Here is a 14,177-nt window from a genome sequence, read left to right as displayed (position 1 = left end):
CCTGGGTGCTACCGGCATGTGCTATGCAACAATCTGGCACATATACCCAAACATTTTGGCAGTAAATAACTCTCAGTGGTGAAAATTTTCTCATCCGTGAAGAGGATATCTCTGTTTCTGTTGCTCACATACCACTGGAGAAGTGCATTTGATTTTATCTCCCTCGGCACATAAATTGTGGCATTAGGAAGTGTCCAGCAGAACGACGATAGGCTCTCACCTGAAGGTCATCAGTTAGTACACATGACATCATTCTCTGCCAATTTTCAATCCGGCATTCTCACAGGGTTATGGAAGTGATGTGCCATTACAACCCTCACGAGCAGTTGCATCCTAACGCAGTGTGATCAGATATGCTTTCTGTATCATTATGATGGTTAATAGTCTGATACATAAACATCCTACTGATCCCATTACGTGATTGCATTCCAACCTTGTGTAGTGCTATTACAGCTACATGATTCTCATAACCTCCCTACTGCATGTTATTCTATACAGCTTGACAACTTGCCCTACTGATAAACACGTGAATGTTGTCTGTGCACAGCACTACTAACAGAACCGAGCTTGTGCAATTCTGTAAGCAATGCAATGGTATGCAGAAGTTGTAACAGTATTTATAGCAAGAGACTGTGTATTCTAAAGAAACCAAATTTTAGTAAAGTGAATCTACTCAGTCAGAGTGGCTTTTAGTTGGCATAAAAATACATCTAATACTGAAAATTAATATAGATGGCAGAGTGAAGATTTCAGAATCATATGGAGGAAGCCCATACACAGACAAGAATGATTATAATGTGACACTGCTGATTATAATGGACACACATACTTTTTATTATAAGTCGAATTTTGAATACTTTTATTTTTCCACATAAGAAATCTTTTTTAAGTGTGCAAAACATCTCAAAGAAAAATATTAATAAACAGACTACTAGTTCTATTAGATAAAAGGGGGACATTTCGAACACTGAGTGCTGCTATATGTGCATTATAGATGTGGTTTTTATGTGCAAAAAGGCATAAATGATTTATTGATAGGTTAAAGATTTATGCGCTGTTCAAGTTGTAAAAGTATAAATCAGAACAGCACATGAATAAAAATCAATTAGTTAATGCTGACAAAAGATTATTTTTGTTTTTGGTATTTTAGAACATTTAAATACAAACTTACTATATGTTTCCTCCATTGCTCTTTTAACTTTGGTCTAATTTTTTTAAATGAAACAACTTCTTGCATATCCTCCAGTGTAGGATGCTGACCAACAGTATCCTCAAATGGAAGCAAATATTCATCAACTAAACCTAGCATATTAAAAATAAATTTGCCAATTATCATACTTTTGTTACAAAATTTAAATAGCATCTTCATTGCTGAACTGAACTTATTTTATCAAGTTATGATATTAAAGTGCAGTTTGATTTGAATAATAAAAAATTTAATGATATACAATTTTCCACATGAATAGAAGAGGAGATTGGTTCAAGGTTATACTGTGAGTGGTCGTGTAATTTAGCACTAATGTAAAATTAGTGATTTTATCTGTTTTATTGTGTTTTTTTCCTTCAGAAAATTAGTGTATTAGTATATAAATTTTTGTATTTTTGCAGTATTTAGCATCTTCATAACAATTTTTACTGTGATATTGACGGCATGGCACCAACATGATGAACAATGGCGGCAAAGACCATGTTGTCTGGCGACTTGAATTTTCAGGATATTATTCAGTGCAATGTGTGCGAAATGTATTTGTTCAAAAAACTAAAGAATACGTGGAAAGAAGGTGAAATTGGAGAGAGTATTTATTAAGTGTTTCAAAAGTGAGTGTTTGTTAGGTGATGAGAATGTAACAAATACCGATAGTAAGATGAAAAATGATGTTACTAATGTTGAACGTGCAGCTGTGGAAATAGAGGAGAATGAAATGGATATTAATAAAGAAATATCATGCATAGATGATATTCTTCATAAGACAAAGTGCAAAATTCAAAAATTGCAGAAATGGCAAGAGTTAAGCAGGGCTGAAAAAAGAAAGAAGTAGGTGATCTGAAGGAGTAATAAAGACCGACAGAACAAACAAGAAAAACAAGTTAAGGAGAAAATTATGTATGGAGACTCGATGATCAGGGGGAGTACTTGAAAGTATTATCATGTTTCCTGGGTGCAAAAATTAATGACGTTAGCCATGCCATATGGATGCAAAAAGGTAAGTAAAAAAAAAAAAAACTGTCTTGGTGCAAAAGATATGAAAAGTATTATATGAGGAAGAACGTAAAGGAGTCGTTAGAAGAGGCAAAACTGAAGAGCGTAAAGATGAAGATTGTAAGGCTCCTAATGACACTATGATAGAGGTTAACTGTGGAGGAGAGCATTGATAGCCAATGACTCTATATGTAGATTGTGCAAAAGGAATAATGTAGAATTTGTGGATCTGTGGTCTCTGATGTTCATTTGAAGCAATCTGCTGTGAGATTAAGGCCAGTAAAACAAAATATACAGTTGGTTGTTGCTACAGGCCAGGAAGTTCCACAGATGATCTGAAAGACATGCATTGCCAAAGTAGTACAATGAAAGTAGTGCAGATCGAGTGATTATTATGGGAGACGTCAACTATGGAGATATAGACAGAAAGGAAGAAAGATCCCATGGAAGGACATAGAAAATAGAATTTATACACGTGCAGAGAGAGATCATTACTTACGGCAGCATGTGATGGAGGGGACTAGGGGTGGAGAATATTGGATCTGGTCATACAACCATTGTTCCAGAGCTATTGTAAAGCATGAGGAATATTTGTGGAACTACAAGGCAGGTGATTATGACATGCTTAGGAAGAAGCTTAAATCTGTACCATGGCATGGGATATAGTCAAGGGTCTTCTAGAGGAAGCAGCATTAAATTCTACACCTAGAGTAAGGAGGGTTAATCAGGTAGGAGTTACATGGATGAGTAATATCATCAAGCACAAGGTGCAGAAGAAGAAGAAAATGCTGTGGAGGGTATATGAAAAGAAAAGTAAACACAGTAAACTCATGAAGAGTACAAGGCACAGGTAAGAAAGGTGACCAGCATGGCAAGGAAGGAAAAATCAGATTATGAGAAGAATCTAGCTGAGCAGGCCAAAGGAAATCCCAGAGTTTTTTCATTTGAATCTAATCCGGTGGCCTCCTCTTTTAAAAGGGTTGCAGCTGATGAACAGTCTGCTTCCATGCCTCTCTATCTCTTGCTTCTGTAAGATTCTTGCCCATCCAGTCTTTGATGTTGTCTTTCCATTGCAGTTGGGGTCTTCCTCTCCTTCCCCCCACGTTTGTCCTGCAAACGCTACTTTTCTTCTTTGGATACTAGCCATATAGTCTCTTTTCACCTTGAATCTTTTAAGAACCTCTTCATTGCTCACTCCTTCAGTCCAGCTGATACGATTCATTTTTCTCAAGCATCACATTTCATATGCATTCAGTTGGTCACTAATTTCCTTATTGATCATCCAGGACTCGCATCCATATGTTCCCACACTCCAGATCATTATCTTGAGGAGGATTCTTACTTTTAACTGTTTGTTCAGATTTCTATTTCCTAATATCTGGTATATTTGGAAAAATGCTATTTTTGCTTTTTTTATTCTCGTAGACAGGATTATACGTTGGTTATGCATTATTAAATTACTGAAGGAATTCAACAAACAAATAGAGGGAACAGCCATGGGCTCACCACTCACCCCACCCTTGGCCAATTTCTTTATGGAGACCTTTGAAGAAAAACCCTTAGCCTCTGCCCCAGAAAAACCAACCATATGGCTTCACTATGTTGATGATGTGTTCGCTATTTGGCCACGTGGCTCTGAAACACTCCTCTCCTTTTTAGCACACTTAAACAACCAACACCCCAGAATCAACTTCATCCTAGAAAAAGAGAAAAACAACAGCCTCCCTTTCCTAGACACACTAGTCACCTGCCAGCCTGATGGAACCTTGGTTTTCTCAGTTTATAGAAAACCCACCCATACAGGCAGATACATTCACCAACAATCCCCCCCTCCCCCCCCCCCACACACACACAACAATATGGAGTGGTGAAAACACTATACAACAAGGCTAAACTAATCTGTTCTAACGACATGGCCCTAAACACTGAACTAAATCACATTCTCAACACTTTCTCAGCCAATGGCTACACCCCCCAAAAAATCCAAAAAAATATTAAAACCTACAAACCACAGCTCCCCCCCCCCTCCACAATAAGGATTACTCTAAATCCATCACCATTCCCCACATCTGAGGCACCTTGGAAAAAATCACCAAAATTTTAAACAAACATGACTTGACCTCCTGTTACAGGCTTACAGAAAATTGGCATCCCTTATCCGCTCCACCAAAGACCAACCACTTCCCCTAGATCTACCTGGTGTATACCAGGTCCCTTGCAATTGTAAATTGTCTACTTTGGCCAAACAGGCAGGACAGCAAATATCAGAATTTCTGAACACAAGGACTACATCCATTTTCATAAGTACAGCCATTCTGGTCTTGCAGACCATGCTCTGGATACACGCCACAGAATACGGTGGAAGAAAGCTACAGTAATACACCGTAGCAAATACAAATTCGAAAGACTATTTATGGAATCAGCCTCAGCCCTAAGAAACTCTCCAAACCTCAACAAATTTGGATGTATGCGACTGCCCCAAATTTTGGAGGCTCACATCAGCAGACCTTCAGCCCAACGGCCAAGAACACCTACTTAGCTCACTAGAGGGCACCATCGAGACTTTTAGGAGAATAATAGCTTCATCTCTTCATTCTCAGTTACCGTGTTGTAGTGCCTACGTGCACGTGCCTTTTTTTGTAAGTTCCTTTTGAAAATGGCAACGTGACGTTGCCGAAATATCGGAAATATTTATTAAAGTGTAATTTAATTTATATTCGTATCTACGTTGTTCAATTCCTTAAGTAATTTAATTTTGCTTTTTTAATTGTTCTTAATTTCATAATTAGATCTATTGTCATCTGTTATCCAACTCCCAAGGTATTCAAAACTTTTTACATTCTCTATTCTTTGTTCATTCAAAGTGATTTCCATCTCATCATTTTCTTTCCTTGAAATCTTCATCACTTTTGTCTTCTGAATGTTTATTTTCATTTTATATCTCTCATTTCCAATTCCTGTTCAGCCTATTCAAAATTCTTTGCAAACCTTTCTCTGTTTTGCTCATAAGTACAATATCATCTGCATATCTTATATTATTCATCAGATGTCCATTTATCTTTATTCCAGGCTTCAGATCTTCCGGCCTCCCTCGTCATCCATTCAGTATAGACATTAAAAAGGAGTGGGGGACATCCCACACCCTTGCTTCACATTCTTTCTTCAGGGGATCCATTCAGTATCCTCTCCTTCAAATCTAACCCTGGCTTCTTCAGTTCTATATATTTTGAGCAATAGTCTGATAATTTTTTCATCTATTCCTATTTTATGCAAAATATCAAATAAAATGAGTGATTAACATTATCGAAAGCTTTTTTTGTAATTCATAAAGCATAGATATAAATTTTTATTGCATTCGACGTTCTTTCTCCCAATATCCATAGTGTTGTAATAGCCTCCCTGTTTCTCCTGAAACCAAACTGTGCTTCATTTAATTCTCTATCATCTGTTCCATTCTTCTATACAGAGGTGGTATTAAAAAGTTGAGACTAGGTTTGTAACACGCCAACAGATGGCAGCACAAGGCTTCACACACAGTCACAGGGAGCATCTACCTTCATAAGTCAGTGTGCCAAAAGACATCATCCTGTATACATCAGAAGCTGTGCAACTGATGCTATTTTGACAACTTGCATTACCACATCTGTGATTTCATCATGGACAGCAAGTTAGAACAAAGAGCAAACATGAAATTCTGCATGAAACTTGGCAATTCATATCAAGGATCATTACCGGTGACGAAACTTGGGTGTACGGGTATGACCCTGAGACGAAGCAACAGTCTTCACAGTGGAAGAGCCCATCATCTCCACGACTGAAAAAGGCGAGGCAGGTCCGCAGCTCAACCAAGTGAATGCTCAGTCTTTTTCGACATTCGTGGCATTGTGCATCGAGAATTCATCCTCAGGGGCAAGACCATCAATAGTGAGTTCTACTGCCAGGTTTTAAGGCATTTGAGGGAGGACATTCGGCAAAAGCGACCAGATCTGTGGAGCGCGAAAAACTGGATGCTCCACAAGAATTCGTCCTCAGGGGGCAGACCATCAATAGCGAGTTCCGTTGCCAGGTTTTAAGGCATCTGAGGGAGGACATTCGCCGAAAGCGACCAGATCTGTGGAGTGCGAAAAACTGGATGCTCCACGACGACAATACACCCTGTCACCGAGCTCTCCTCACAATTGAGTTTCTCGCCAGAAACAACATGATCTCACTTCTGCACCTACCCTACTCGCCAGATTTGGCTTCTGCAGACTTCGCCCTCTTCCTGAAGATGAAGATCCAGCTCAAAGGTCACCGTTTTGACACCACTACAGAGATCCAGTGTGAATCGCAGAAGGTGCTTGACATGCTTCAAAAAGAAGACTTCCGGGACACATTCCAGAAGTGGCAAGAATGCTGTATTGATATGCAAGGGGGCTATTTTGAAGGTGATAGTATGTAAACGTAGATAAATAGTGTAATTTCTTGTAAACAGAGCTAGTCTTGAAACTTTTTGATACCACCTCGTATTATGTTGATTAGGACTTTTGCAATGTGGCTAATCAAGCTGATAGTACTATGCTTATTGCAATCCATCGTTCCTGTAGTCTTGGGAATAGGAATAAAAATAGATCTTACAAAGTCTTTAAGTATTCTATCCTCCTCCAGACTTCTATTAAAGATGATGGATAGAAGTTTTATTCCTTCCTTTCCCAATGCCTTCAGCAGCTCTCCTTGAATATCATCCATTCCCAGAACTTTCCTATCCTTTATTCTTTTAATGGCCACTTCAGTTTCCCATTCCTTAATTTCTGAGGTATCATCATTTTCTATCTGATCACATTCCAGATTATCTTCATCTCCATAAAGTACTGTTACATACTTCTTCCACCTTATCATTTTTTCATTTTTTTTCCAACAAAATCTTTCCGCTTTCAAAGCACCGCTTTTTTGTCCTTCTCTTCTTCCGTGAAATCAAGTTCAAGCCTTCAAGACCTTTCTCATATCCTTTGCTGACGTTTAGCACATTCCTCTCTCTCTTAAATCAGTCCAGATTAATTCTAGAGGTCTATCTGTATCAATACTGCTGATCATATTTCCTAGGTTCAGATTGATATTTCTCTCTGATAGTTTCTTTTTAGTCCATCAATTCTTATTTTTCTAGTTGCAATTTCTTTATTTATTTGTTTTAATCGGATTTTTACTTTAATTGTAGCAGGTTATGATCGCTATTGCAGTCTGCTCCAGGATAAGTTTTTGCATTTTTTATTACATTTCTATATCTTGAGTTAATTACAATGTAATCAATCTGATTTCTCATTTCAGAATGACTATGGAAGATTAAGCTTAAAGAGTGATGATGGTCACAAGGAGACAGAAGCAGATAAAATAGTCGAGTTACTGTGTGACCACTTTAACATATGTAACAGACACTAATATGGGAACAGAGGTGGATAAATTGGAGGTTCTTAGCATACTGCAGAATCTTGGTGTAAATACAACTGTAGGATTAGATGGATATCAGCTAAGATTTTGCAAGAGAACTGGCAATGCCTTTGACTATGCTCTTTAAGTCTCGGCTCTGGTAGAGTTCCAAGGCACTGGAAAGAGGGCAAAACAATTTCCCCCTGCATAAGGAAGGTTCTAAGACTGCAGTAGCAAATTATAGACCAATCAGTATCTCAGGCATAGTGATAAAAATACTGGAAAAATTGGTAAAAAATATAATTCAAGAATGGGTATATAAAAATATGATACTCTATGAGGGCCAACATGGTTTTGTGAAGGGTTGGTCATGCTGTAGTAATTTACTAACTTTTAATAATAGAATAACAGCTGAGTTGGATAAAGGAATGACAATTTTGCTGGATTTTGCAAAAGCACTTGACAGAATACCACATGGAACTCTGTTATACAAATTAGAACAAACGGGAGATGAATTTGACACTGGTTAAGTGGATAAGAGGGTGGCTGCTGGACAGATATCAAAAAGTGGTACATGGAGGGGCAGAATCGAGGTAAAAATAGGTGACTAGTGGAGTGCCACAAGGTTCAGTACTGGAACCATTGCTGTTTAATTTGTACATAAATGAAATAGAAAAAAAAAAAACAGAAATATTCAGTTGTTTGCTGATGATGCAAAATTAGGTAGAGTAATAGTTAATCAAGGTGATGCTGGAACTTGCAGGATGATTTAAATAGGCTATCAGTATGGGCAAAAGTTAATAGGTATCAGTTTAATGTCGAGAAATGTAAAGTTATATGTTTTGGGATAAATACAAGCCATGTATCACATTGATGGCAATGTACTCCAGCTAGATATTTAGGGGTGGTGGTAGACAGGGAGTTAAAGTTTAGAAGACATATTGCTAAGGTAGCCATAATATTACTTGGGTATTGAAGAACACAGTAACAAGTAGAGCTATGGAAGTTGTTATTCTTCTTTATAAAGTTTCGATATGCCCACTTCTGGATTACTGTGCTCAAGTCTGGTTCCCTGGGTTACTTGGGGATGAGGAAGTGGTGAAGAGGATTCAGAGGTGAGTGACCAAGATGGTGAGCAGCCTGTGGAATGTTCCCTATGAGGAGAGATTGAAGGTGTGTGGATTGCAGAAGTTGGCTGATAGGAGAAAAAGAGGAGATATAATAGAAACATTTAAGTTGCTTAAAGACTTATAGGATAGATGCAGGGGAAATGTTTCAGCACTTGGCTAGAGGGAACAATACAAGGGGTCATCCCTGGAAGTTAAATAAAAGTGTAGGTGTGTGAGGACTAGATTTTTTGCTTGGAGAGTTGTGAATGAGTAGAATGGGTTGCTAGAGTCAATTGCAAGTGCTTTGTCTGTTAATGGGTTCAAGGAGAGGTGTGATAGATTGGGTTTCCCACGATGAGTCTTCGGACTTCATGGAGGTGCCCATACAATAATAATTTAATTACCGTAATTTTCAAGTCAGAATACATAGACTGAAAACTGGATGTAATCAGAGACAAAATCAGACACGTACAATACAAAAGGGTATATCAGTTTCCACTCTCAGTGGTCACTGAATATCCCATTCCCATTCGTGTGCCATCTCCTATCTAGGAAGTTGACTACCATGATGTAACTCATGGTTAGCTATGAGCATGGTGAGGACCCTGTCTCTTCCACATATAGTCATAAGTATTCACAGGGCTGGTTTGTCTGTTCTGAGGGACGAAAAACCAGAGTTTCCAGGTTAAAACCCTCTACCTTTGTATGAGACTTGCTAACTTACCTTTAGTCAAAAGAAACCAAATTCCAGATGTCATGGACAGGAATTGAACCTGGGTCTTTCTGACCAAAGGACGTCATCTATACTGACTGAATTCCAGAGCTCTTATCACTGAATATACCTTTTGAAAATGGTAGCATGAATTAAAAATCTGTACAACTTAGAATAAGTGCAGCTATACATTTTTTCAATGCAAAAAAAACAACAAGCTAGTTGATATTTATCATGAGTCAGTTCAAGTTTGCAGTGATTATGCAATAAACAATCAAAATGATATGATGACCAGCTTATATAATGAAGGAAGAGGGTAAATCAAAGATCAACCACATGGTAGGCTGCAAACAGTCTACTGTCCAGAAAATATTGCACACAACTGCCACTTTTCAAGACCAAAAGTCTCTCACTCAATGAACAGTTTATTGCTACTAGAAAATGACATTTTCATGCATTGTTGAGCACTACTTGCAGAAAGGAGATCAGTTTCTCTTTTGTATCATACATGTGACAAATCTTAGATTCATGATCACATGCCATAGATGAAACATACTTCCATGGAATGGAATACCCCCCCCCCCCCCACCTGCAAAAAAAACTCATGGTCACTCTTTCTACACATAAAGTAATAGCTTTTTCTTTTTTTAAGATTTTGCTCATTGAATTCATACCAATCAATCAGTACTAATCATTTCACAGAATGTCAAAACTGCATTTTAAATCAAACAGTTCTTTAATATGATAGCATGCAAATACACAAACACACATTCACATGAAACCAGAACTGTGAATGTTCAAATATGAAGTCCTTGAGTAACCTGTTCACAGTTATATATACTGGATGATTTGCACCTTCTCCATTGCTTAAGCAAGCAATTTAAGTAAAACAATAACATAACCAATAACAGAGAAAAAATCATAACCAATAACAGAGAAAAAATTCATTAAATGCTTAGTTTCCTAATATGCTTAGAATATTTTATGAGTATGAGAAAATGCTAATTCTGCATTGGTAAAAAAAAATGTGCTGACTGAATACCTCATTATAGAGAAAATTAGTATCTCTAAAGTCTGAAACTATCAGGTTTTTTTTGTATTCTTATATTCTGAACAACTTGCAAAGCATTATTAGTTCATCATAATACGTGTGAAATCTAACTTAAGACAACTCATTTTCTTCTGATATATTAATAAAATTATACTCCGCAGCTCAGTCGGTATGGACAAAGCCCTTTAGTCGGAAAGACTCGGGTTCAATTCCTATCATGAGGAACTTTTATCTAGTCTCTTTTGATTAAAGGTGAGTTAGCTGATCTCATACAGAGGTAGAGGGTTTTTTCCAACCAGAATCTAGGAATTTTCGTCCCTCAGAACAGGCAAACTGGCCCTGTGAACACATGGACTTACAGCCATATGGTACATATACTTAATCCTTAGGAGGGCTCAACCCTGCCCTCAAAAGATGGGGGAGAAAGAGGGGGGACCCCATGCAAATAAATAAATAAAATAATACACTTTCAAAAATTAAATGATATATAAACATAAATTAAACTATCAGGTTCTCTTAATTTGCAATGAATAATCAAGAAATTAAAAAAAAAAAAAGAATTGAGAAACATAATTTTATTCAGTTTACAGTAAAGTCTCTAATCAATAATTTGAGAGAGAGAGAAAATGATGTTGACTGTGAAAAAGGATAATCAAATGTTGCATTGAGATATAATTATACACTTCACAGAATTAACTATACCTGCTTGGGCAGTACATCTAGAAAGTAATTCCCACAAAACTAGGCCACAAGCATACATGTCTATCCTTAGAAAAGCATCTCTGTTAAAGTTGATAGCACCTTCCAGTACTTCAGGAGCCATATATCGTCGAGTACCAACCTACAAAAAAAAACTTCAAAAAATAAATAAATCTGCGCAGTATTACAATTTTATTTGTAAGAGGAGGTTTCTGTGGTTTAAAAGTTCACATGGCACATTCCGGTAATTGGACCACATTTTTTTAATAAGCTATATAAAACACAATGAATTAATAAAAGACTTGACAAGTTTCGTAAGTCGTTTAACTTACATCTTCAGGGGATAAAAGGTAACTTAAAGTTTAAAACACAAAGAAAAGAAAAATTATTAGTAATAGTTCATACTATACAGTTGTAGCCATCTAACTATTCATAAAATTAAAAATCAGAATGCAGATTCAAAGCAGTGCTGAGTTTAAACAATACTGGATGATGCCATGTTCTGTTGTTCATGTTCATAATGTCCGAGGTCTGATTGAGGTATATTTTTTATTAAAGCTGACCAAACTTGGTGGAGAATTAATCATTGGTTTTTAATGCATTGTGTTGGTATTTTAAGCATGTTTGCAGCTTCTTTAAATTTCCTTATGTAACAGTTTTTTCTATGTACGACGTTTGTTTTCTGCCAGAGTACGTTGTGGCCAGTGGAAGTGGTATGGAAAGCTAGACCTGATTTGTGTTCTCTTCTGTTTTGCACATCCTTTCGGTGTTCGTTCATGCGAATTTCCCAGATCTTTCTGTCTGTCCTACGTAGCAGATGCAGCAAGAACAATGAATTTTGTAAACACCTGGTTTTTTTAAAGGATGATGAGGAGGTTTCGGGGGATGTAGAAATCTCGAAATTTTTTCCAGTGGCAGAAAAGCTACTTTGATGTTATATTTTTTAAGTAATTTAGCCATCTTGTCTGTAACATTTTTGATATATGGAAGCGTGATAGCATTTTTGAAATCTTGTTTCTGAGAGATGCTTGTAGGAGGTGTGTGGAGGTTTTTTTTTTTTGATAGTCTTGGTTTCATAACCATTCTTTTGAAAGATCTTTGTTAGATATTCTAATTCTTCATTTCTCTGTTTTTCTGTGCTGGAAATGTTATATGCTCTGTCCCTTAGGGTTTTTATTAGCCCTTTTTTGCGAAGGGTGGTGGTGTGAGGCCGCATTAAGAAATCTTCCTGTGTTGGTGGGTTTTCTATATATTGAGAAAGAAAGTTTATTATCCTTTTCATTGACTTCTAATAGAATGTCTAGAAAAGGCAGTTTCCTAAGTTCCTCTTGTTTTAATGCAGCCTCACACCACCACCCTTCGCAAAAAATAGGTCTAATAAAAACCCTAAGGGACAGAGCGTATAACATTTTCAGCAAAGAAAAACAGAGAAAAATGAATCTAGAATATCTAACACAGATCTTTCAAAAGAATGGTTATGAAAACAAGACTATCAAAAAAAATCCTCCACAAATCTCTCTCAGAAACAAGATTTCAAAATGCTAATCACGCTTCCATATATCAAAAATGTTACAGACAAGATGGCTAAATTACTTAACAAATAATTAATAATTACTTAACAAATAACAAATATAACATCGAAGTAGCCTTTCTGCTGCTGGAAAAAGTTTCGAGATTTCTACATCCCCAAAACCTCCTCATCATCCTTTAAAAATCCAGGTGTTTACAAAATTCATTGTTCTTGCGGCATCTGCTACGTAGGACAGACAGGAAGATCTGGGAAATTCGCATGAACGAACACCAAAAGGATTTGCAAAACAGAAGAGAACACAAATCAGGTCTAGCTTTCCATACCACTTCCACTGGCTACAATGTACTCTGGTAGAAAACAAACATGTCATACATAGAAAAAAAAACTGTTACATAAGGATATTTAAAGAAGCTGCAAACATGCTTAAAATACCAACACAATGCAATAAAAATCAAGGATTAATTCTCCACCAAGTTTGGTCAGCTTTAATAAAAAATATACTTCAATCAGACCTCGGACATTATGAATGTGAACAACAGAACGTGGCATCATCCAGCATTATTTAAACTCGGCACTGCTTTGAATCTGCATTCTGATTTTTAATTTTATGAATAGTCAGACGACTACAACTGTATAGCATGAACTATTACTAATAATTTCTCTTTTCTTTGTGTTTTAAACTTTAAGTTACCTTTTACCCCTGAAGATGTAAGTTAAACGACTTACGAAACTTGTCGGGTCTTTTATTAATTCATTGCGTTTTATATAACTTATTAAAAAAATGTGGTCCAATTATCGGAATATGCCATGTGATTACAATTTTATATTAAGTTGATAAACAGCCATTGATATAAGCAATTTCTGAATGTCTGTTATCATTAGCACACTAATTATGTTTATTATTACACTAACAAAAAATAAATAATAAATAAAATAATTATTGAAAGGTGCTTAAATTGGCGTGAAAATGTGATTACTTGTAACCGAAGTGTTGGTTGAAACTTGTCAGCAAGCAAAATTGCAGACTTAAGTGCTATTAAAGCTTTCATGGAGGACATGAGCGAGTTACTAACAGTAGCAAAAGAGAAGAGTGAGAATGCTAAGATAGTGTTGCTGCAGTATGATAGAAGTGAGTTGTGAAGAAGGGTCATAATCTAATGACTCAATGTACAGGTTGTGTAAGCAGAATGAAATGAAGTTTCTGGATGTGTGGAGTGAGTTTGATGGTCAAAAAGTCATAAGGCAGATTGATGGTTTGCACTTAAATGGATTTGGTGTTAGGAGTTTAGAAAAAGACTAGCTGACTATAGTAGGATTAGATATGCAAAATCAGGGAAACTAGTTTCTCTGATATTGATGCAAGGAATTCAAAGGATGATGTGGGAGATACATATCGGCAAATAAATTCAATAAATGGAGGACAGAAAATTGTTATGGTTGACTTCAATTATAGGTATATAGACTGAAAGGAA

At 36.6% G+C, this 14,177-nt stretch overlaps 1 protein-coding gene across 4 annotated transcripts in view; it reads right to left on the bottom strand.

Annotated features, from left to right (window-relative positions):
• LOC150098858 (activin receptor type-2A-like) overlaps positions 1-14,177 on the bottom strand; it is a 181,969-nt gene that overhangs the window by 18,530 nt on the left and 149,262 nt on the right. For all 4 annotated transcript variants that reach the window (XM_090404565.1, XM_090404562.1, XM_090404563.1 and 1 more), the window contains exons 7-8: positions 11,178-11,316; positions 1,172-1,302 (exon numbers count right to left, since the gene is read on the bottom strand). In XM_090404565.1, coding sequence (XP_090260691.1) covers positions 1,172-1,302; positions 11,178-11,316 — 270 coding nt within the window. The remainder of the gene's footprint in view (positions 1-1,171; positions 1,303-11,177; positions 11,317-14,177) is intronic.

The sequence above is a fragment of the Typopeltis vanoorti genome, chromosome 15 (assembly GCF_054136105.1).
Source record: "Typopeltis vanoorti isolate ZY-2024b chromosome 15, IOZ_Tvanoo_1.0, whole genome shotgun sequence".
In the NCBI taxonomy this organism is placed as follows: domain Eukaryota; kingdom Metazoa; phylum Arthropoda; class Arachnida; order Uropygi; family Thelyphonidae; genus Typopeltis; species Typopeltis vanoorti.
This window is presented reverse-complemented; position numbering and strand designations above follow the sequence as displayed.